The sequence below is a fragment of the Mercenaria mercenaria genome, chromosome 13, assembly GCF_021730395.1.
Source record: "Mercenaria mercenaria strain notata chromosome 13, MADL_Memer_1, whole genome shotgun sequence".
NCBI lineage: Eukaryota > Metazoa > Mollusca > Bivalvia > Venerida > Veneridae > Mercenaria > Mercenaria mercenaria.
In genome coordinates this window covers 62,014,150-62,039,310 of record NC_069373.1, presented here as the reverse complement: position 1 = coordinate 62,039,310, position 25,161 = coordinate 62,014,150, and the positions used below count along the sequence as shown (strand labels likewise).

Genomic DNA, 25,161 nt, shown 5'->3' with positions numbered 1-25,161 from the left:
GGCTCGGAACATCAGTTTTGGCAATTTCCCACCTTTTATCTTTTGTATAAGTATGGTATCATTTCTTTTGTCTCTAACTGTTCATTTGAACTCACAGTTACAGTATATGAACAATTTCTTATCTTTCATGAAGAAATGAAGAATTGGACCATTTCTTTTTAAGTCGAGCCTTCCAAAATATACTTCTGCAGGAGTTTCCACCCAAGGCACCTCTTCAGCTTATTATTCCAAATGTTCTGATAGCTCCATGTCTGGCCAGCCCGATTAACTCCAATATTCTTAGTTGAGTTTATACTAATTTGTTTTTGCTCGATTGTGAAGAATCTCAAAACTTATTTTTACCACTATCGAGCTCGCTTCCTGAAAAAAAAACCCATTGTTGGTGCCATGTGAGAACGTGTGGTTGAGATACCATTTTAGATGAACGACCGACACCCTAACCACTAGACCACCGCTTCCAATATATTTTCGTACTTCAGATATCATACAAAGATTACAGAGAAGAGGGATGGAAATTTACGATGTTGATACGCGTATTTTCTTTTTTAAAGAAAGAGCATAAATCTGCTGTGGAATAGTTTGAATAAGTTGTGATTTCCGAATTCTTGTACAATTTGTTAAGAGTTCTATATTTCTTTACCAGATGAATCTACCAAAACTGGTCAGTCATACTATATATGTTTTTCGTTTACAGCCAACTTTGCTTCTGCTGAAATCAATCAACAGATTATAGTCGTGCAGTAATATGCTTCAATAGAGCTTCAGAGATGCTCCCGAGCGTCTTGCATCTGACTGTGAGGTCATTACTGTTTTCTTCCGAGGAAAAGATCTTTGCTATATACCAGCCAGGATAAGTCAGCCGGGCATGCCTGTATCTGATTTTTTTCAATTCTTTTGGTTTTCTCTTGCACTGCACCTCTGATCGCTCTGTGTCTGTACTGGCAGACGAAGAATTTTGCACCCGGCCTGAGTGGCTTCTTTTGTATGTAAAGCATCTTTGAACGTATTTGATAAATCTGGTATAATTTAATTTATTTATTCCACATCGGTTACAAAACTGAGACGCAGTTCAGTACTTATTCTTTCCGCGCCAATGATGACAGTTCAGATGAAAACCGTTGAATCATAATTATTGATTAAAATATTTTAAACAAAGCCATTCGGGAAAAATCTATTCAAATGTTTACAAATAAACGAAAGTAGACCACGTTTCCGTCGAGAAATGGAGAGAACATATTCTCTTACTTTTACGGTTTGGTCAGTACCAGATTGTTAAGCATGTTTATTATTGCTATTATTATCATTTTGTTTTCTTGCCGGTTTGATGCATGTCGGTTCCGTAAAAGAAGCCAAGTTTTCTATTAATTCTTTTTTTAGTAAAAACAACCTTGGTGACCTTGACCTGACCCCAACCAAAAGAATTCCCTCAAGGGAAAGTATGAAGCCAATACCCCTTACTGTTCAAACGTTAATTAAAAAGATAGGAATGGTAGATTATTTCTATTTTTAGAAATTATGACCTTCACCTTTGAAGTAGAGGTCCGGGTTTTGCGCATGCCACATCGTCTGATTATCGGGATCATCTGTGCCAAGTAATATTAAAATTCCTTGATGAATGACAGAGTAATGGACGGGTATGAAATTGCATAAAGCCCTGTTTACATATGACCTCCAAATGTGACCTTGACCTTTGAGCTAAGGGTCCGAGTTTTGTGCAGGGATTATGGGAATGAAATAAAGATATTGCAAAATTAATATGACTGTATGTCAATCGTTACAAACCATCTGCAATACATCTCTTATATCTAGTTTTCTATTTACAAGACCTGAATTTTGTGTTCTCTCGGTCACGGAAACAGATGACGAAAAAAGCTAAATTTGCCGATTTTCAAATCGCTACAGAAAATTCCCTGCAAATGATAGCCCCAATGAACTGCTACACGGTTTCACACTCCGGTAACACTGTAAAATCTGAAAATAAGATCAAATCTGCCATCCCCGTACCGTTTTTCACTATTCCAGTTTTCCTGAGGCCCCTGCTAAAATGACAACTCCACTTTAAATTAGCTCAGCGAAGGCATGTATTCGCATCTGCAAGTCATTACGTCATAATTTCAAGATCAAGGCTACTCAACTAATTTTCTTCCAATAGCTGAAACTCAGTTCTTGCCACTGAAACTTCAATTCTAGCAATTATGATTATTTTAAAGTACAAATATGCACTTCAATCCGTAAATTGCCTCTTATTTGGCCAATTCGACACAAAGTTTAAAAGCAACGTTCACATAATACGATGTGTGGGTTAGTCGCTTCAAAATCAACGAGAAAACAACAATCGGCTGCTTCTTTTCGCGTAGCTGAATTAGTAAACTCGCATCGCATATTCAAACACAAAAAGTAAATTCTCATTGTAGAGATAGCACACTGTTTTATAAAATATGCACCTAATGTCTATATCTAGTTCATATCTGCATGAACTTAAATTGTGTTAGAAGTGTATCACTATCTGTTCTCGGATGTTATAACTGAATATTTCTCGGCTTAATTGATTTAGAAAATCAAGATTAAAGGTAACATACTGTTACAACAATCAAGTAAGTGTTAGGTTCAATGGTTTATTTGATGTTTTTACCTCTCATCTACAGTTCGGTTACTAGGTCATATGTGTTTACACGTTTTCAAACTAATATTTCTCTACTTACAAAATGACCTTTCTACTTCTTGATTTATATGTTTTGTTTTAGCTTAATTGAGTTCCCGTTTTTCTTATACAACCCACATTAAAATATGGAACCTTGAGTTTAGGTTGCAAAACGCAATCTTTAATGTTTACAAACATGATATTGTTGAAAACGAACTGTATCTAGTACATTTTCATTTTGTATCTTGTACTTCCTAAACAGTTAGACTTTTTTATCATTGTTTTTAAATGTTGTTTTACTATCGTTTGGAACTGAATTACTTTGTGAACCGTAGGGTTAAAATGTTATTGAACGCTAAAGCTGTCTTATGTTAGAGGAATCTATAGTAGTATCTTCTCAAAATTCCGTTATGACTCGTTAATTACTGTGTTATCATGTTGATTTCATCATCATGTCTAAGGTATGTACTATTTTACCAGAATGACATATTATTTTGTTAAACGACCATCGTATTTTCTTAAAGCAACATGCTATCAGGTCCAATGAACATACTATCATCTCAGAGTGACGTACTATTTTTGTGAAACGACCATCCTATTTTCTCAATGTAACATGCTATCATGTCCAACGTATACATTATCTTGTCAGAGTGATGTATAATTTTGTTGAACGACCAACCTATGCTATCATGGCCAGTGTATCTTCTCAGAGTGAAGTACTATTTTGTTAAACGACCATCCTATTTTCTCAAAGTAACATACTATTTTGTCAGAGTAATTAAAGGTGTCCACAGACGGTAGGTTCTAGTTGTACAACACCAATTATCTCAATACTGTTTTGTCAGAGTAAAGGTGTCCACGGACGGTAGGTTCTAGTTGTACAACACCAATTATCTCAATACTATTTTGTCAGAGTAATTAAAATTGTCCACAGACGGTAGGTTCTAGTTGTACAACACCAATTATCTCAATACTATTTTGTCAGAGTAAAGGTGTCCACAGACGGTAGGTTCTAGTTGTACAACACCGATTATCTCAATACTATTTTGTCAGAGTAAAGGTGTCCACAGACGGTAGGTTCTAGTTGTACAACACCGATTATCTCAAAGATGTACAATTTTAAAATCGTACAATTTTATTCCACTCCCTATAAATCACGGAGTTTACCTAAAAAAGTACTCCAAAATGGATCCAATGCAGGATTATAGATGGAATTATTGTATTTATGTGTGAAATTGTGATTATGCAGCAATTAACCTGCAACAGAGAGATCGTTTTCGAGGTAGACAATGGGTTCCTCTATAGTCTTTCTTAGAATAATTCGGATTTTCTATGTCCCACAAATCCGACTGCGCATGATACAAATCAATTAACTTTTCATTCATCAATGTCTCCTTTTTCCATTGTGCATTGGAAGCCATTTTGTTTCAGAGTTATGTTTATATTTTGGACAATTATTTCTGGAATTTCAATCACTTGCCTCATTGTCAGCTAATAATTCATTAATTTGTTGCTCGTCAAGTGGTTGGTTCGTAATGCAAAACTTACGAAATAGAACATGTTGTATTTTGCAAGTCAAGACTTACGGGTTACAAAAAAAAATCACAGAAATCAAGGAATACCATTGCGCACATGATAATATTTGACTGTATATCTTACATTTAATTGGTGTTGTACAAGTATATCCTACCGTCTGTTGAGGCCTTTAGCGTACTGTTTTTTTACTAACTTTCCCAAGTAATGGCCACACAAGGCAGTATTTCTATATCAGACGCTCTGGTGTACTTTCCGAAGAGTCACTGTCTGGTATTAATGTTGCTGCAGCACGGAAGGGCAGACTATATCATCCGCCCTTTTACTGGATCTTGCTGCACTTTATCTAGAGTGTTAGTCGTTTGTGGACCTTGAAAATGTTGCTGTGGCTATTTGCTGTGTGCTGCTGCTACCTCCGCCGATCTGGGGTGCAGAATGAGGGATTTGTCTTCCAGATTCTTACGGATTTTCTATGTCCTTGAAGCAGATAAGATAACATAATGTGTTTTACTTTGTTTTTGAAAAAAAAAACTTGAGCAAAACAAACAGACACGTCGCAGTTATTGTTCTTGGTTTTATAGACAATCACGTACACATTTTAACTCACCTGAGTATGACGTGCTTGTAGTGAGCTTTTAGGGTCATTGGATGTCCTTTGCCGGTTCGTCCGTCTGTCATCAGTAGTCAGTTATCTAGCCAACAGTTCACTCAGATATATTTTTAAAAAATTCAGTTTCTATCATAATGTATTTCTCTAGACCTTAAAACAATGGCCGAAACAAGCAAGAATGAAGGTGAAAAGGAAAATTTGCAATTGAGAAGAGCTACTTATAAAGGTATTGCAATGTTTGAATGTGAAATAGATGATATAGAGAAGATGGACACAAGGGATGACGATATATGGGTTTGCAGTTTTCCCAGGTCAGGTAGGTAGCAGTTCTATACATAATGTAAGATATTCACTTTTTTCGTAAATACATGACACATTCGTTATAAAACAATAAAAAAAATGTCAAATATTTTTGTAATAAACTGAACTAAGCACTTAGGGATCTCACATTGTACTTTCAGATATATTGACTTTCAGACTGTTTGTTGATCATGAATGCGAGCTTAAAATTTTAAAGGTATTTTTAAATACTTATATAAAGTTTTTATCAAGGGATGGTCATGGTGCTTATCAATCTGAATTTAAAGTTCTGTTGATTTTTCCACAGGAACTACACTTGTACAAGAACTAACTTATTTAGTACAAACATTAGATTTTGAAACGGCTAGATCTGTCCAGTTAGATGCACGGTTTCCACAGTTGGAACAGAAAGACGACCGTTTCCCTTATTACAAAGGTACAACAAAGTTTCCTTTTTTTCCTAATAAATAAACAATCTATTGGAAGAGCTTTTTCATCTACTATGCACTATGCAATATGCTTTATTCAATTATATTGACATAGGAATTTGGTCTCTATTTTAACAGGTAATATTCAGTTCTCTTGACCGGGGTCTTCCTCTATTATTCAACTATTTGTGTGTTTTCTGCCTCCTTTAACAGTGTGTTTTCTGCCTTCTTTAACAGTTGTCCTAGTAGTTATTCTTTCGTTTTTTTTATTCTATTTAGCGGTCGCATCCTGAAATTTGACTACCTCCACCTTCCACTTGATTTGTGTTTTCTGCAATAATTTCGTCAGCAGTAGCTTTTAAATAAAAAAATCTAAGCAGTGTCGTATTTAAGATTGCCATGATAGTGTTAGCTTGTTTAAAGTTTCTGTGTCCTTAAAATGTCTCAGTTCTTCCTTGTTTGAAGGTGTAAAATACGTTGAAGAAATGAAATCACCCAGGATGATCAAATGTCATCTTCATCACTTCATGCTTCCTGTGCAGCTACAGAAAGGAAAAGGCAGGGTAAAACCCGTTTTCCTCCAGTATTTCTTTTCAAGTTTTATCATTTGCGAGTATTTTTTTAAATTATGCATTTCTGCTTCAATACTTTTTTCTAGGCAATTGTACAAAGTATACTTTGTAATTGTTAACTCTGACTGAAATCTTCTCGTACTGACATATTTTGATAAACTTAAATATCATTATCCTGTAAGAAAGGAACGTGTTGATATTACTTCCACAAACAGACAGATGGATGGACGTACATGATGAATCGTTTGTATAGCTTTTTAGTATGCACAAGCAATGTGCTGAATTGAGTAGATCTTTATGGAATGCCCATGATACAGAAAACCAAAAACTTTTAATTTTTCAATAGTTTAATTGTTTTGTAACAGGGTTTTAGAAATGCGTCTCACCAATTTTGGGGAATCGAAGGCGTCATGAAGAGAAGTTATTTTTCTATATTTTTCTTTTCTGTCGAGCAATCCAGTCAAACAGATTTGAGGAAGGTTTATGCAAGCAACGATGCTTCTGGCTAAGTTAGGTGAACATGCGTCAGTACTTGAATAGCATAGTTTAAATTAGAGCATTAACGATGTATGATGTTCGGCTAAGCTATCAAACCTGTACAAAAAGCCTCGACAGGAACAAGTGGTTTAAGCTTATTAATTTGACTGAGAAAAAGATCAACCACAAATAAATATTCCTTCATCACTTCAGATTATTTACATCGTCAGAAATCCAAAAGATATAGCAACATCGTTTTACAGATTGTTACAATGGGGAGGATTTGTCTTGGAAAATGATATTGCCTTTGAAGTATTTGTTGATGAATTTGTCAACGGTACAGGTAAAAGTATATATTCATGTACACGTATTTACATGTGGCCGTAGAGGCCCTTCCTATACAGAATAAACTTGAAAGTTGATTCCTAGTTGGATATTTTAAACGTGTGTTTTAATGAAATTTTGTGGAGACTGTCAGATTCTGTAACACGTCCCGAACCTTTTTTTTTCAGTCTAGCTTGACAATCACTTGCTCTCGATTGAAGGACTTGGACAAAATACAAAGCTAAGGCCATACCAAATTGATAAATAGTTCTTCGGAAAATTTTCAAAAAAAATTGGAGCGGGCGAGCGAAATTTTTATTTTATTTTTTTTTTCTCAATTTTGATTTTTTCAGAGGCGGGTAGATTTTACATGGAGCGAGCGGGCTTTTTTTATTTTTTTTCCCAGCTTTGACCCTTGAGGAGGCGGTTATGATTATACATGAAGTTAACATTTCTTTAGAAATAACACAGAAATCAAACATTTACAGTGTGGGTAACACAGTATATAGCTTTTCTATTATGTTTAAAAGACTACATGAATGATTTTGCAAATAAATTCTTGCTAAACCTCACTGAATCACTTTGTTTTTTTTTAGTTATAATTTCTAAGGGATGAGTGTCTTATTTTTAATTTTGATTTTTCTACATCATTCTGAAGGCCTGCCTATTTAACGGCACAGCATGAGGAATATTTAAGACAAAACAGGCACATGTGTGGAATAACATTTCTTCTGAAGCACAGTTAAATGGCTTCGGCACATGAACAACTTTGTGCCCCTAGTGGAACTCCAACCCATAGAGGTGAAGGGAACAAACCACTTGACCAGTGAGACCAAACAGAGTTGGTCATACAGATGCTTCGACATTGCTCGAATCCCTTTGGAATAATTTCTTAACAGATCAGGCTAGCTTATGTTTTTGTGGTGGAGATTCATTTCAGGCAAAAATGATAACAAGACTGACAAAGAATGATCCCAATATGGCCACCCTTAAAGTGTTATATGGCCACCCTTAAAGTGTTGTTTGTTTTGCTTTGACTAAACTAGACATTTAGAGTTGGGGAGGTCTGTTTTTTCCAGTTTTTTTTTTCGTTCTATCAATTCACAGCCAAGTAATAGACAAACAGGCAAAATTGGGGTTACAAAGGACAGATTGTATATCTACACTACTTATTTGAAAAGCTAAACAATTTTTAAATTGACTAAATGTGTTTTGATAGAATATCTGACTGCTGTACTAAAGAAAGTATGTTCAAAAAGATTTGGCCTAGACAATGTGATAGGTCGGTCAGGATCTGTGAACAAACATTTTTTTAAGATAGTAGTCGGCCTCAGGTTTGGGCTCTAGATATAACATACTGAACTAAACAACTGATAACAAATGGTTTGAAAACTATATCTGAACAATATTTCCAAATATTTTTAACTGCATCCCCGTGCACGTCTTACAAGTCGTGCTTCGTTCCTTTCGCTGTATTGAACAAAAGTAGAACGTGCCTACTTCATAACCTACCGACACATCGAAGGCCATGTGTGGCACTAGCACAGACACTCCAGATTTAAAACAAATGATGAACAACACCATAATTCCTGACTTTTTGAGTTTTGGTCATCAGTAACATGTATTACGGATGCATGAAATCCGATCAATATCACTTTGACGCATTAAAACAGCGATAAAACCTGCTTTGCCGTTATTATTCCGGACCGCGTAATCGGGAAAAAAAATTTTTTTTCGGAGATTTTTATGTACGTGCGTGCGGGTGATTTTTATTTTTTTTCTTCGGGAATGAAATTATTGATGCGGTAGTTCCGACGAACGACATATCAATTTGGTATGGCCTAATCAATTAAATAATTGTATTCTTCAGGACTGTTTTGCCCTTGGCCAAGACATGTATTGGAATTCTGGGAAAGACGGATTGATAAAAATGTACTATTTCTCAAATACGAAGATGTTGTAAAGGTAAGAAAGGTTCATGATACGTGCAATAAAGACCTTAACCATTACAAAAGTGATAAAGAAATGACCATTAACTAGACATTTCAAATATTTCGTCAAGGCTGAACAAATGAAAGTCAGTATCTACGTCTAAAGTCTCGTATTTTTGTAGCATAAAAGTTGCAATCTAATCCATACTGAGTTTTGCAACTTTAGTTACCAATATCTCTCCACATAAATCTGCCCTAGCTAGCTATGTGCTCAAACGCTTACTTCCTACCCTTTTTCGCTGATAACCGTCCGTATATTGAACCGCACGTAACGTGTGAGTGTTTATGTTTGGGAATCATAATCATTATCAAAGAATCAGAGCGGTATTTTTGTCTAATTTCTCAACTTCTTATTAGAAATGAGCATCACTTGTTAAAATATTGCATCTGGTGTTCACTCGTGAAAGTTATTTCAATCTTACACTGAAACAAACAAATACCCGTTATATCTCTTCATTGTACGTAGTGCTGCGGTAAAATTACAAGTATTTGGCCCGTGTGCCTTGGAAACGAAGCGCAGGATCGCAAATATTCTATGTGAGTTTTACTTTTTTTCTGAATTTGTTTGGTTATTCAAAACAATGGTAAAAGTCCAGTGTTTTTACCAGACTTTTCCCTTTGCTTCAGTATCTCAGAGAATCATCTTCAAGAACAATACAATAGTCTGTCATTGATTTTCTGTCGTTGAAGGATAAACCGAAGACAGCAAGACAAATAGCTGAATTTCTCGGTCGGACATTGACAGAAGACGACGTCGCGAAAATATGTGACTACTGTTCAGTGGACAACATGAAAAATAATCCAATGTGTAACATGTCATACTGGAGGGACATCAAGAAAGTGTATGATGGAGATGGAGGGTTTATTAATCAGGGTAATGTTAGTTACATAAAAGTTACAGTATGCTTCAAAATGGAACGTTTCCAGAATTACACCAGGCTCAATTTAGTTTTTTCTTGAAAACAAATGAAAGTTAACCGAGTTCATGTGTCATAGACATTGATTATTAACTGAATAATGACTTTTAACTAAAACACTCGTGTAATCTTTGAAATATGTAAAATATGCCCAAAGGTTTGGTCATACAATAGAAATCGTCACCTCATTCTTTTTTTTTTCAATGCAGTCAGTAGTGGCAAAGCAATGTTATGTGAAATAGAAGTAATGTAGTATGTTATCACAGGTTTTTCAATAAATTATTGAAGAATCAATGTAAAATTTATCAGAAAATTATCAAATACATTCTTCACTGGAGGGAAAGTATAAACACATGCACATTTTGGTTTAAACCATTGAAAAACATGAAATAAAAACCTTGTTTGTTTTACATTCGCAATCAAGTATATTTCACTAGTTTTCTTCATGTGAATTGGAACTATTATACCCCGAGATATAAAGTACAAGTGTATATGGGAGTGGGGGGGGGGGGGTGGCTTTATTTCTGTCCGTTGGTTCGTCCGTCGGTTCTGTCTATATTCTTAACCGTTAGAAAATGCTGACCTTATAAAGAAAATACATAGAGCGCACAACCCAGGTCACTAGGTCAAAGGTCAATGTCACACTTGAAAGTCAAAGGTCAAATAACTAAACTTCTTGCCCGTTCTATATTGTCTAAACCGCTTGGAAGATTTTCATAAAACTAATGACCTTATCAAGACGACAAGCAGAGCGCACAACCAAGGCACTAGGACCAAAGTCAATGCCACACTTGTAGGTCAAAGTTCATATAGCTTAAATGTGTGACTGCTGCATATCTTCTTAATCACTGAAAGGATTCGTCAATTGTTAACCTCATCAGGTCGGCACGAAGAGTGCACAACCCAAGTCACTTGGTCCAAAGTCAGGTAAAATAGCTTAATTTCATTTTTCTTTCCCTGTACTAGAGCGGTATGTGGATATTAATTGCCTTCAGTGATAAGCTCTAGTTGTAGTGATGGCTATCCACAAACTTATTTTATATTTTAGGAAAAGCCGGTGCATGGAAAAGTTTATTGACACCAGAAATGGCAAAGAAAATAGAAAAACTCCTGGATGAGATTAAAGGTTCAGGGCTTAACTTGGATGACGAATAGAGCTTGCAGTTTCTTATGCAACGGGGACCTACAATCACTGATAATGGATTGCATAACATAGAAACAATGGTGTATGCTTTATTCTTTATATAATCAATTGCAACTGACTTAATGTCTGTGAAAACACTATCTGATGATTCAACCCTTAATGTGTTAGGCCAGACTCTTAATTAAACTACAATCTTAAAAATGGTGTTTGTAAGGTAATTATGCATAGGAAAATAACATTTGATCATTTCTACAAACTACTTACCCGATACATATGATATGTCTTGAAAGCACATAAACACCAGTTCAGTAGAGTTATTTTTATATCTTTCTAGATTTTTTTCTCGGTTTCATGCATATAATTAACGTATGAATTGTACAGAAATAAATGGGAATGGTACAGATGTTATCAGTATAAGTGAACCACATCTGCAGCAGTTAAATTATCGGAAATCGGGTATACACACAACAACAGCAATATGAAATTCTACTGTCTGTTTTTTGAAGCCGTAAATAGAACATACTAAAAGGCAGAAGCACAAACAACAATATTCTGTCTTAATTATAAGGTATAAGGAATTATATCACATGACTCCTTGTACAAACCACCAGTCCATAGTGTTTTGCTGTAGACGTGTTCATAGTTAAACTCTAAATTTTGCTGAGCTTAAGTCAAAACTTGAAGAGAATAATTATGAAAATTTATTTCTGATTTCATGTAATAAAACACTAATTGAATGGCGTGCCGGTCAAAAGTCAAAACTATCCATCGGCAAGCCATTCATTAAGTGTATAACAATACCGGTATTGTCGCAACAATGGCACTGGCATGTTAAATGTGACCCTGTTCAAAGAGTTAAGTTATATGAAGAAAATAAACATAAAATCTTATATTTTTATACATTTATGGAAAATTGTAGTTAACTACATTGTGGAATTATAAATTGTCATTTCAATTTGCATGAGCCAGTTTTAGGTGTTTAATTAATCTGCTCTCGAATTTCATTTTTTGCAAAAGTATGAGAAAAACTATATGAGTACTTTACTGATATGCGTGTAACTTACTCCGGACTCAATATTCGCATCATGTTGGAAGCTTCAGAACTGAAACTAGAAACGTTTATTTTATTTTTAATAATACATGTCTACACTTAATTGATGTTTTCTCTTTATATTTAAGCGTGTAACATGAGATATAATACCGAAAATAATCCCTTTTCAGTAAAAAACTAATCTCGTATCAAATGCGCGATTTTCAAGTATACTTTATTACTCACTTATTCAGTTTGTACTTAGCTTTGTTCATTATTCCTAATATTCATTGTTTTAGTTTTACTCTGATTAATAATCCCTTATAGATTTATCAACATGTACTCAGTATAAATGACACGGTTTCAGACATTCTTTTAAACTGAAAAATAATAATGAAAAACACCCTTAGTCTTTGAAATAAAAAGTTTTACCACGCAGTATTACATGAATTCTCTGTGATTGTTATATTGTGTAACGTATGTGATGAAATTGACATGATATAGTCGAAGATATATCTTAAGGCAATCAGTCGACTTATTTGATAAAATAGCCAAAGTATCATGTGCGCAAGAAAAAGTTGGGTGTACCAAATAAAGCTGTTAACTTCTTAATCTTCTAGATCAGTTAAGCCAATTCTAAGGCCAGGAAACAGGTTATAATTATATTCAGTGACACACTTTTCTAAAAAAATCATTTTATGATTTAAAGACACTAGATAAAATGCTCGGTACACTGTTCTTGGCCTTAGGTATCAAAACTTTAGGTACCATCTATACAATCAGAGTGAAAATTCTACACGTAATTAGTATCCCGTGATATAATCTCTGAGTGTGTCGATATTTTTGAGGTGATATAGGTTAAAAAGTGTTTCATTGTAGACAGTTTTATCAGCGAACGATCACTGTCTGACTAAGAAACCAAAGGTCGTGAGTTAGAGCTATCGCTCCTTCAACTAAAATTACTAACATCTGGACAAGAATATCGTGTATGAGTGTTTCTCAAGAGGCATGTGAAAGAACACTAGAATCTTCTGTTATTGAAGCGTCTTCTATTATAATTAAACTTACTAAAATATTCTGGAGGTGTCGCTCATATGGCGACAAAATAATTATAACAGAAACAGCGTTTTTTTTTCTCTCGAATATAGTCACTAGGCGAAAACATAAAAAAAATCCCTCACTTTACAATATTGTCTTATACCCATATATATAAATGGTGCTATTTTCGTGAAAACACATATATCACAGCCACTCAAGACGCGGTGTTCATATTCGACAAGTACAGAGACAGGGCGATCTGACCAGCGGGACAGACCAAAACGAAGCCATTAGAACATATATATAGGAAGTTTTAGATACATAAATGCATGTCCGGCTAACTTAAAAACCGGTTTAAGCTCCCCAGTGGTGTTTTTGCCACTGACCGTTCCAAGGCGGTGCCCCATTTATTCCTTTATTTGTTCGTTTTGTCCCCGTGTGTTTGTTTGTAGTGTGCGCGTTTGCGTGATGTGGGTTTCTTTTTGGAGAGGCTGCATTTTTGGAACATGGCATTTCCTGTTTGATATTTGTCTTTGTTTTTTTAGCCTAGTTTGTTTTAAAAAGACAACCTGGGTCTTTAACGTGCCTACATCGACACATGCGAATCAACTTTGGAAAAAACAGTACCGACCTCTAACACTTTACAAATTCATTTTCTTGCAGGATCGAAAAAATAAAATTGCTGTAATTTAGAGAAATGAATGCGACTTAGATTATGTATTAAAAATTAGCACATTTCTGAAATAAACATTGCAGGAAACAATATTTTTTGTTTGATGAAAATTTAAGAAAAATTAATAATTGTTTACATGGAAATTTCATAACTCTGATATTACAGCTTTTTGCGTCTTTACTAATAGCAGAACATTTACTGATCAGAGTTTGTAAATACGTTCACTATATGTATATAAAAGTACATACATACATAGAAAAAAAAACAACAAGGATAAATATCAAACAGGGAATGCCTAGTCTCAACAACGCAGTCTCCCAAAAACAAAATACACAGCACGCAAATGTACATACTACCAACACACACACACTAACATACAAAGCAATCACACGAGGACAAAACGAACAAATAAAGGAACATAGAAGGGCACCGCCTTGGAACGGCCAGTGGCAAAAACACCACTGGGGAGCTTAAACCGGTTTATGATGCGTACCCAATCTCACTCTTACCCCCCCCCCCCCCCCACCATGTTCCAAAGTCACGGGACAATGTAAATAAAAGTAATCCTCTCCAGATGAATCTATAACACACGCTATGGCATGGCATGTAAAACACAAAAATGTTCCTGCATAATTATATAAAAAGCAAACTTAAAAACCGAAAACATATGCACATGCCTTTGCAAAAGACAGAGCTTCAAGAAAAACATCCTTAAGGGCCCGACGAAGCAGGCCAGAAGGCAGAAATCAAAAATGTTTAGTCCTGGTGGGATTTAAAAACTGCTTATCACCGAGTCCTCCCCCTCTTTCGTAAGACACAATCAAAGAGGGAAGCGTAGTGTCCAACTGTAAACGGGTTTAACACTAAACATGCGGTATGTCTCAACGTTTTATAATTTTACCAAATACAGTTGAGAAAATACCATGACCCAAAATCATAAGAAGTTTGTAAATCACATCCCTTATAGAAATCGGGTTTTGAAATACCTTCTCACAGAAGTGTAATTACTACTGAATTTTGAAACCAAATCAGAATTACGATAGTAAAATTTAGCAAAATATTTACACAATTTGTAATAACGGTAGCCATGTTGAAGAAGTTTATTTGTAATATATTGATTACATTCACTGAGATCCTAAACATGACTACACGCTCTGGCAAACCAAATTATTTAGAAATATTCCATAAGATGTAGCCTGAGGTAAACCCCACCTCCAAATGGGGGATTATATTATTTACAATACTAAAATTAAAATCCCTCTTGTCATAAATTTTGGTATGTATAATATTATCATAAATAGAGAGATGTAAATCTAAAAACGAAGGATCAGTATCCGAATTATTGATAGTTTTATTTAACTGGCGCTCCCGTGGAAAAATAGTATAAATAGCAAAAAAAACAAGAACAAAACAAAAACAACAACAACAACAACAAAAAAACAAACAAACAAACAAACGTATTATCCATAATAAGATTAATTGCAGTAATAATGTCTGTCTGTGTATCTGGATAAAGGCTCAACATAAAGTCTCTTTCATAATAAATCTGCGAGAAGGGGTACACAATTTGTTCCCATAGGAATACCAATTACTTGTCTGAAAACTGCATTCCCAAACCTGACATAAATATAGGGCTTTACAAATGTTTAATAATGCAGCTAGTAAAAAAGGTTTTACAGTGTTGTTGTACTTTCAGTGTTGTTATATTTTCTGGTCCTTCATTGATTTCAACTCATTTAGATTGAAGATTGAATGCTGCTTAAGCCGGTGCTGGGGGGGGGGGGGGGGGCGTGGGCAGTGTTGCATTTCCCATTATTGCACATGAATAGACTCAATCAAACCGAGTCTGCAATTTTCACTGTCTTGCTCTCGGTGCTTCCGACTGATCTACTGTTAAGATTTTATTTATAGAAAAATCATATGTACTGACTGAAGCTATTTTGTAATTATTAATTTTAAACTTATCCAAGATTTCGCCAGAATTTTTAATCGACCAAAATAAGTGTTTACCAGAGTTTTCGTAGACTTTATCTTTTCACGTGGGCTTTTACAGTTAGGCATGATGTTTATAGCTTTGAAATATTTGTAGTGGAATAAGAGCTTGAATTAGCGATGAAGCGAGCTTTATATGGTTGTTTATGCAATTTAGGAATCCAGTACATGATTGGAAGTTTAATTTGTTGATCAGCTATACGAGCTTTCAAATTAGAAACTTCAGTGATGTGATCAGTGACCAAATTTTGTACAACCGAAGGAATCAGTGTAAAAGCTTTAAATATACAGTGCTATTTAGTTCGTATTGTAAAACATTGATATAATGTAGGCGTCAACTAAGACATACTTAGAATGAAAATCTTGGATTTCCTTCTTCAGATGTCTTTAAGTAAACTTGGGTTTTGGTGGAAGTTGGTGTTCATTTGTTTAATAAAATATAGGATTTTTATGGAACCTAAATAAGAAAGGAGTGAGTAACTAGCACTTGTAACTTGATATGTGTTGGATGAATAACTCTGCAGTAAAAACAAAAAATTTTGATGAAACTTCCAAAAATTTGAAGTAATAATCAAGGATTTATCTCCGCCTTTGACAAAACAGTTTAGAAAATAATCCCACTTTCACTGGTTATACGTAAAGTTCCCACTTGGAATGACCTAATTCCGTCAAAGTGAAACATGTCATGGCCCTATGACAATGCGTAAAATCTACCTTCAAAAATAAGAAAATGTAGAGCACTAAATAATCGTGGTGTGAATTTTAAGGGTTTATTTTCGTTTCATAAAGAACATGTTTCACAATAAAATGAATATAAAGCTACACAATATTCTGGATTAAAGGAATAGCAACATGGCAGTCCCTATATGGAAGAAGCACACACGTGCAAGTAACTTCCTTTATACGTGCTGTCCTAATATCTCCCAGCAAATGAGATACTCTATAAATTCGCAAATCAGGTGAATGCAAAGGATCTGTACATGTATAGACGTTTTCTGGATTACTTCTAAAGCACTCAACAAACAAAACCTTTTTAAGCATATCCTCATCTGGTCTTCCTCATATTATAATTGACCAAACTGTTTTGCATAATCACAATATGGCCGATGCAAGAATTGCCTTGCCTTGATACAAGTGTGAAGTGTTTGCATATATTGGCGGAAGAATCATGTTTTTAAACAACTGGATCTGTATTACAACAGAAACTGTCGAAATACCGAAGTCTTCCACCTATCAGTTTCTTGTAATGTCCTCTCTTTTCTCAGGAATTCACGTGACAGGTATGACCTTAGATCTTTCAAATGCTGTGAAACTTGCCGAACAAATGTAACCACCCTGCCTACAAAAAGGGAACCCCTTATCCATAAAAACAGAAGTTTTTCATCTAACTACAAATGTAAGTACATGTAGCCTACAGAAACTGTGATAGTATTCCTACGAACAGAACATTAAATGTTGAAGGGCCATGTTTTAAGTTTTCAATCTTATTAAATCATAAGTCAATTCGCAAAGGTAAATCTGTCTTGAAAAAGTTATTTTACCCTGTCATTGGCCTCGTTGAGAACATTTATGACAACCATAATATTATGTATGACCTTTAGTCTGTCTGACAAGGGCACGTGATGGTGCATCACAAACTACACGAGAAGTTTTTAATGTGAAAGGATATTGTTTATCAAGAACATGCACACCCGTCTCCTGCAGTAAACTCATTTCATCTACGAAGTTTCCCAAAACATCCTAACATTTCCTAGCTTATGATCCCCTTAGAATAGCCCAATAACGAAAGGTTTGGACACATATTGCTCAATTATTCTGCCCAAAATTGGTCAGAAATGAAAACTCTTTAACAATGGGAGGACATCTATATGTTTATTCAATTGATATTGAATTTCATCTATATCTGGTACTGCTACAGGTGAACTTACTTCTAGCTCCTTGAGGATACTATCATAAATACCAAAATGGTAGTAAGCACCCCACCTACATTTACAAAATTGTAAATAGGTCTTGTCTTTAGTAAAGTGCTTGGGTCTTTCGGTAAAAAATCACTTTAATATCTTAATATAGCCAAAATCCACTGTAGTGTATTGTGTGATATGTTGAACATTGAAGGGCAAGAACGTAGTCCCTCAACAAAATTGTCTGCTTCAATTTCTTAATTTGATCTGAACTGCTTGACGCTGAGTAAGATATTAAAGTATCAGAATCTGTGTCATTCATTTCTCCTTGCAGGCTGACGGAATGTTCAGAGTTCGACATTTTTTGTCTGATGGACTGAAACAATCCTGTATTTAGCTTGTACTCTCATCAGTTTCAATGTTTAATGTTTACGGATTTTTTTTTTCGCTTACAGTGCCAGCATTGGCAACATAATTCGGCGGTTCGTTGCCTAGATTTTCATCATTTAGAATTTTCCTGTACGATTTCCAGTAGGATTTTTCTCTGCCTAAGATAATAATGATAATAATAATAAAGGGGCTTGAAAACCCGTGAAATTAGATATACACTTGTTTATTCCATACTATTAATCAAAGATATCCCCTATACATTTATTTTAAACAGGAACGATTCGTTAGATATTGTTTTATAGACACGTTTATAAGTGTAAAGAAGTGCCAAACAGTTCTTGCAAAATGGAGCTGCTAATACCGTTTGAATTTGCCGGCCGGTTGTTTTGTCTTCAAAAATTGCACCAACTTGAGTAACGGTACTTATTTTTTTGTGTTTTGTGATAAATATTATTAGCCGTTAAGTCTGTGTTAGCTGAAATGATTTAGTCTTAGGGTGGACGGATAGCTCAGTGGTTTGCACACTGGCCTTCCAAACCTGAGGTCGGAGGTTCGATCCCCGGCAGCTACTCGGGAATTTTCAGAAACGCTTTTCAGTGTTTCCTACCCAACCCAGGCAATCCTTGCGTGTATCAGTGCTATACACTGGGCACGTTTAAAGAACCAGACTGTCTATTCGCAACGAGCTAGGCTAAGTTAGCCGGACAAGCCTGTATCCGATTTCTGATCTCTCTGTCGTTGGGGCTTTGTCTCACTCTGTCCCTCTGGTCAGATGGCTTTGTGTCTGTACTAGTAGAGGATGAATTATGCGCCCTGTGCGGCTGCATTTGAACTATGTAAAGCGCCTTTGAACGTGAAATTGATCATGAAAAGGGCGCTATATAAATCTGGTATAATAATAATAATAATTAATGATCATCAAAATATTCCTAAAATGATCAAAATATTCCAAAATGGTTGAAAAATAAATAAAAATTAAACTATTTGACACGGAAATTTGTGGTGCTACACGTAACAGCAATTTTAAATGCGGGATCGATATGGGACCCTAGCTACTTCGAATCAGAAGCGAAGGAAGTAAACAGTGTAGAAAAGAATTGTTCAACTTACTTTTGTTGCTGCTTCTGCTACTGCTGCTCCTGCTACTCCTTAGAACCGCATATAGTTTATTGTTTTCATTCTATTAATGATTGTATAGCTCTTCATGTCTGGGATCTTTTTTTACTTTAAAATATTTGCTGCAGTAATCAGCTTCAATCATTTAGCTTTTATTCTCCCAGGTGAATCTGTACCAATGATTTGCCTTAGATAATCAAACACTTTTGTAGGCATCACTGGCTCTCTTAGGATGTGAGTCCCTATGCTGCAGACAAATGCTGCAATTAAGTACCATGTTTGTTATGTTTGCAGAAATACCTGGCTAAAACATCACATCAGCTTCCTTCCTACGACATTTTTCTACCCACATATGACTTAAGTGAACTAACTCTAAGATCTGCGATCTCATTACCTTGGGCATGATTATTTTATTGCCCTTCATTATTAACCCATCAACTAAAGCTAACTCATCTCTATAGTTCCAATAAGCATGAATTTGTGGTGAACACTGATTTCTGGCTTATGGTCAACCCTGAAGTATAACAGAATGCTCTGAAGTTAGCAAATGACCAAAATTGTCAACATGGGTAACTCCTGCTACTAGTTTATCTTCACTGAACCTAACATCTTTTTCTAGAGATATCTGCAAAACTAACCTAAGATTACTAGATGTTCTTCCCTAGTTTTCTCATACACAAGAATATCATCCACTATGGCAACTACCTACCTTAACCCTTCATAGCATTCATCAATCTTACGGATGAATTCATCCCAAAAGGAGGGAAAAGCATATGGAAGACTGAGGTAATGATATCTACCAAACGTAGTATTTAACTTATTAAAGAGGAATGATCGTTCAGTGAGTTTAAATGCTCAATAACCCGATCTTGCATCAAGCTTTGTAAAATATTTAGCACCTGCTAGTTGCGACAGATTCCGTAAAGAGTTCTCACAGGGTAAAGAGATCGGAGAATGGCTTTGATCAAATCGCTCTGGTCAAGACATGTTCTTACAAGACACCCATTTAGTAATTTTGCAAATCTGTTGAAATTTTCTGTTAGTATAGTGATCGATATGTATTTTGTACTAATTTCTATGTTACAATTCACCTAAAAAACAACAAGAAAATGCCATACAAAACAGAACACTGAAAAAGCGACAGCATCGAACATTACACATCTGCCGTTTGTCGTTTAGTTTATACATAATTTATTTTAGGTCGATTGTGAAGGAAGTTCTACAACTTATATTAATCACTCTCGACACCTCATTCCTGATGGAATCCATCGCCACGAGGGTATGAGAGATGAGGCCAGTTTCCCTTTTAATGCTGAGCGCCAAGGAAGGGAGCTACTGGTACCATTTTTCACGGCTTTGGTATGACGCGGCCGGGGATCGAACCCACGACCTCCCGCACTCGACGCTCTACCACCAGGCTATCGAGGCGGTTTGTTGTTTTATGGGTGTTACTGCTCGGTCTGAAAACATAAAGAAGATGGTTAACAAAGCAAATGCCGCCAAAAACACCTTCACTTGCGCAACTACTATGGCAAGCTAACCTGGAATATCAATTTTCCAATAAATTTGAGATCGAGTGAATGCATTGTGTAACTGAGCGAGATATAGGTTTCTTGACCCGTGGACAAGGACAGGGCGGGACGTCCCGCTGCGTCGCTATAGAAATAACACTATGAACAGTTATTAACTCTTATTATAAAATTTCGTCCTGTTCATGTACATGTTTTGAGTTTCCCTGTATGCTATTATATAATTTTGGAAAGTGTTTTATCAAAATCACCTCCTCTATGTAACCGCGTAGAATTTAATTAGGAATAGACTGTCTCACAACATTTCGTATCTATCCGCTGTAGTTCAATGCGGAATTATTTACCACCTCTGACGTCATTATCGTTACAGGCTCTATCAATACCTTTGAGGCGTACGTGGACTTGATCACAAACTTACAAGTACTCATGCCAAGTAAAAAATATTTCAACATACTTTGAATATATACCAATAGAGCAGTAATTTACTACGAATAACTATCGGCTGCATGCCTTTTACTTTACAGGGGTTTGAATGCACAACTGTATATATCACAAAATCATATTGATGATATGGTTATGTATTGGGTTCCTTAAGCGCTGTTAGCGCTTGCGCCATTTTTGGAATGGATTCTTTTCATACACGTTCTAACATAACTATCAGTACTTTGATTATTGCCGTGTCTTTCAGTTTATGCTTGCATGCAGTTTCTTCCATCCTTATTTTGTATCTTTTATTTATGCTTATGCATGTACTCCTGAGTTGCTGTATTTATATCCCAACCAAACATGTTTGGGGGGAAGGGTGGGGGTGCTGTATAGGAGTCAGTTTTATTCCGTCCTGTCCCGTCGTGTCGCGTCCCGTCCCGTCCCGAAATCTATAATCTCAGTTATTACTAAATGGATTTGATTCAAACTTAAAATAGATGTTCCACCTTATCACCCGCATCATGTGACACAAGGTGCATAACTCTGACACCAATTTTTCATGAATTATGTCCCCTTTTACTTAGAATTTAAGGTTAATTTTGATGTATTTTCACTATATCTCAGTTATTACTAAATGGATTTGATTCAAATAATAATAATAATAATAATAATAATAATAATAATAACTTTATTTTAAGAAGGTGACATATTAAGAGTACATAGTATACATACAACTTATTTCCAGTATGGCCTTCTACATAAATGTTAAAACACAGTATCTACAACAATAATAGTATCAGTAGCATAATTTTAACGACAAACACACTTTAAAAACAAACTTAAAATAGGTATTCCAACTCATCACCCACATCATGTGACACAAGGTGCATAACTCTGACACCAATATTTCATGAATTATGTCTCCTTTTACTTAGAATTTAAGGTTAATTTTGATGTATTTTCACTATATCTCAGTTATTACTAAATGGATTTGATTCAAACTTAAAATAGATGTTCCACCTTATCGCCCACATCATGTGACACAAGGTGCATAACTCTGACACCAATTTTTCATGAGTTATGTCCCCTTTTACTTAGAATTTAAGGTTAATTTTGATGTATTTTCACTATATCTCAGTTATAACTAAATGGATTTGATTCAAACTTAAAATAGATGTTCCACCTCATCACCCACATCATCTGACATAAGGTGCATAACTCTGACACCAATTTTTATGAATTATGTCCCCTTTTACTTAGAATTTAAGGTTAATTTTGATGTATTTTCACTAAATCTCAGTTATTACTAAACGGATTTGATTCAAACTTAAAATAGATGTTCCACTTCATCATCCACATCATGTGACACAAGGTGCATAGCTCTGACACCAATTTTTCATGAATTATGCCCCCTTTTACTAAGAATTTAAGGTTAATTCTGATGCATTTTCACTATATATTATTCTGATTGGTTTAGAGCAAAAGGGAAGTAACCTTTTCATAACTTTTGTACTGAGTTACGTCCCCTTAAATTCCAAGAATAAGTCTTTTTTTTAGAAATTCTATTTTTAGATTTTCAATATTTCAAGTATTTTTCTAACTTTTTTTACTATTAGTCCTATGTAAAAAGTAAATACATTTTTCTGTGGTAACATGTGTCGGTAAGACATTTTCTTTTGTATTCACTTTTAGTGTATCTCTAATAATAGAGATTTTTATATTTACCTCATCCCTCATCCTGGGCACATATACTAGTATTACTTATATGTGCCGTTGAAGCACAGGATGAAGTACTCCAAAGACAAGTATTTTTTTTTTAAGTATTAAGTTTTTTTTTACATTTTTATATTATTCTAAGTATTTTTAAAATTTCTTATGTGACAAGACCGTAGTGTGGGGCAAAGAAGTATAAAATACACAGAATGGTAACTGGCTGTAATCTCGCGTGAGCTCGTGTCATAGCGTGATTCGGCGTTATCTTACTAAAAACAAACATCAGCGAGCATGGAGTTACAATGTGTACCTTTAAAACTACATTTAAAATACACGTTAGCTTCTAAAACAAAATTAGTTTAATGTGAAATGGTACACGTTTTTTTTTTGCCATCGAAAGAAGAGTGGTCATACGGTGATAATTATTTTACCGATGAAAAATTGCTTTCGCAAACAAAATGGCGCGTGGAGAAAGCGCCACTTCCGGTAAACGAGATCTCGTTTTTTTGTCACGGGAGGTTGGCGAGATTTGCTCTATATGCCTTTCAAGTTGCCAATCTATTTATTTTTATAGCTCTTTGTGTGGGGGTATAAGTCGACGTCACTCCTGTGACTGTTCTAGTTTTTCCCTGTAATTGTATTTCCTTGAATTTTGCTGTCGTTCAGTTCACCTCAAGTCTGATCCTGAGATGATAACTTCATTTAGCTTTGTTTTAAATAATGCATTTCGTGTGCTTTTTTGCTGGTTCAGTTTTTTTTTTATATTTCTCTGTTATGGTAGTTTTTAGGTCTTGATCTAGAACAGCAACTACCACATGGTTTTTAATTTATCATTATCACATTTAAAATTGTTGTTGCCATGTCATCTTATGTTCTGTTATGTGCTAGAAATGTTTTTAAGTTCGTCTTACAAACTAGATCTCTTAATGCTTGTACTCCTCGTAATCATTGTCTTTCTTTTACAGCTTTTTCACTTTTGTTCCTTATAAATTTGTTAATACATATAGTCGGTTCAAAAGCACCTGGAGTGCTTTTGTTGTATTGTTACTTGTCTTGGAGACTCAAAATAAAGTTTATCTTATTTTTTTCTGCTGGTCGCAGATTGACCGCAAATATATTCTCTTGGTCGCAGAATAGGGCTGTACACCACCGAACACAGTTACTTCCCTTGCCTATATTAACGCCATTTGTCATAAATCGATTCGAAAAATAAAATAAAAAGAGAAATACGATTCATCTGGTTGGTGCAAAGTCCTATAAAGGTTATCCATCTCTTTGTATTAACTAATGTTGTTTCTTTATAAAAGCTAAATCCATATTCCTTCTGTTAATTATGGAAGACTATGTGAGAAAGGTGGAAGTGAAACAGTTTTCGGACATTGACAAAGCGGATTGCTCAGAATTTTGTTGAATTAATATGAACTAAGGCAAAGCCTCAAAGCGAGCTCAAAGAAATCGGATTTATCTAAAAAATATTATGCATCATTTATTTGTCACAAAGAAACTATTCACTAGTCACAAGAATTCAGGAGAACCTATTCACTTGAAAGTCTATATTTAATGTCACCATGCCTATAACAGTGAATATCATACATTGCAAAATTTATGGGAAGCCGGTGACACGGTGACGTCATTACCGCGTTCCCGTTTCTTTCTGCTTATTAATGACATTTTTTCCATTTTCTGGCCGATGCTTGATCTTTTAAATGCAAATAATATTTTTTTCAAACAACTGGAAATCATTCTTTCATTATTGTTGAGTGATGAATAATTTTAGCAATTGAATGAAGTTCTGTATTCACTCCGGAAAGAAGTACTTCCTGTGAGCACCAGTCCGCTAGGGTGCGCTTTTTTAAAACTTCCGACGAAACTTTTCAAATCCATCACCAAGTGTGAAAGTATACTTGCGTTACCGTAAAGCTCGATTCTCGAGCAGGCCCTTTGGGCCTGCTCTTCGAGCTCGCTATAACTTTATGCTTATGTTTAATTTGAATTATTTATCTATTTAAAACGATTTTACATATATTCAGTATCACCATTTTGTAAGCATTTTAGGCAGTTTTTTTTAAGGAAATGTAAAGGGATAAGGATTGACCTTGTAGTACCTTAAGAATCAGTACACAGAATCACTAAAACACACTTGTATCACCAAAACACACAAGAATTTAATTGCTGGGCAGTTCTGACTGATTTACAGCTGTTGATCACTAATACTACCTGTTGATAATTAATGTAGTATATTTGAGATAATAATAATAAGATAATTTTAACTTGATGGAAAGTTTTACAATTTAAACAATTAATTTACGGAAAAAATGCAAAAACTAAAAACTTGTGCATACTAGGTCAAAATAAAAAAAGTGTGGTTCAGGGAACCAGACTGACCCTAATTTTACCCACCGACTCTAAGGCCTAA

General features: G+C 35.1%; 2 protein-coding genes across 3 annotated transcripts in view; both read left to right on the top strand.

The window, feature by feature from the left end:
• The first annotated feature begins 2,406 nt into the window (after nucleotides 1-2,406).
• Nucleotides 2,407-12,579, top strand: LOC123528747 (sulfotransferase 4A1-like). Of its 2 annotated transcripts, none has more exons than XM_045308710.2 (8): nucleotides 2,407-2,594; nucleotides 4,933-5,100; nucleotides 5,392-5,520; nucleotides 5,978-6,075; nucleotides 6,775-6,904; nucleotides 8,756-8,850; nucleotides 9,567-9,750; nucleotides 10,842-12,579. In XM_045308710.2, the coding sequence occupies exons 2-8, from the start codon at nucleotides 4,944-4,946 to the stop codon at nucleotides 10,946-10,948; spliced, it is 900 nt and encodes a 299-aa protein (XP_045164645.2). In that variant the 5' UTR covers nucleotides 2,407-2,594; nucleotides 4,933-4,943; the 3' UTR covers nucleotides 10,949-12,579. The 2 variants fall into 2 exon arrangements, with proteins under 2 accessions (XP_045164645.2, XP_045164646.2); XM_045308711.2 differs by having other exon boundaries at nucleotides 2,409-2,570.
• Nucleotides 12,580-23,897: 11,318 nt separating this feature from the next.
• Nucleotides 23,898-25,161, top strand: part of LOC123528732 (zinc finger protein 184-like) — a 43,734-nt gene continuing 42,470 nt past the window's right edge. The window contains exon 1 of the mRNA XM_045308687.2: nucleotides 23,898-24,007. The gene's annotated coding sequence lies outside the window, so the exon portion shown is untranslated. The remainder of the gene's footprint in view (nucleotides 24,008-25,161) is intronic.

Coding starts and splice junctions, on each gene's coding strand:
- LOC123528747 (XM_045308710.2), top strand. CDS start 4,944: ATGGCCGAAACAAGCAAGAATGAAGGTGAAAAGGAAAATTTGCAATTG. Junction 5,101..5,391: donor TTGCAGTTTTCCCAGGTCAG/GTAGGTAGCAGT, acceptor ATTTTTCCACAG/GAACTACACTTGTACAAGAA. Junction 6,905..8,755: donor TGAATTTGTCAACGGTACAG/GTAAAAGTATAT, acceptor TGTATTCTTCAG/GACTGTTTTGCCCTTGGCCA.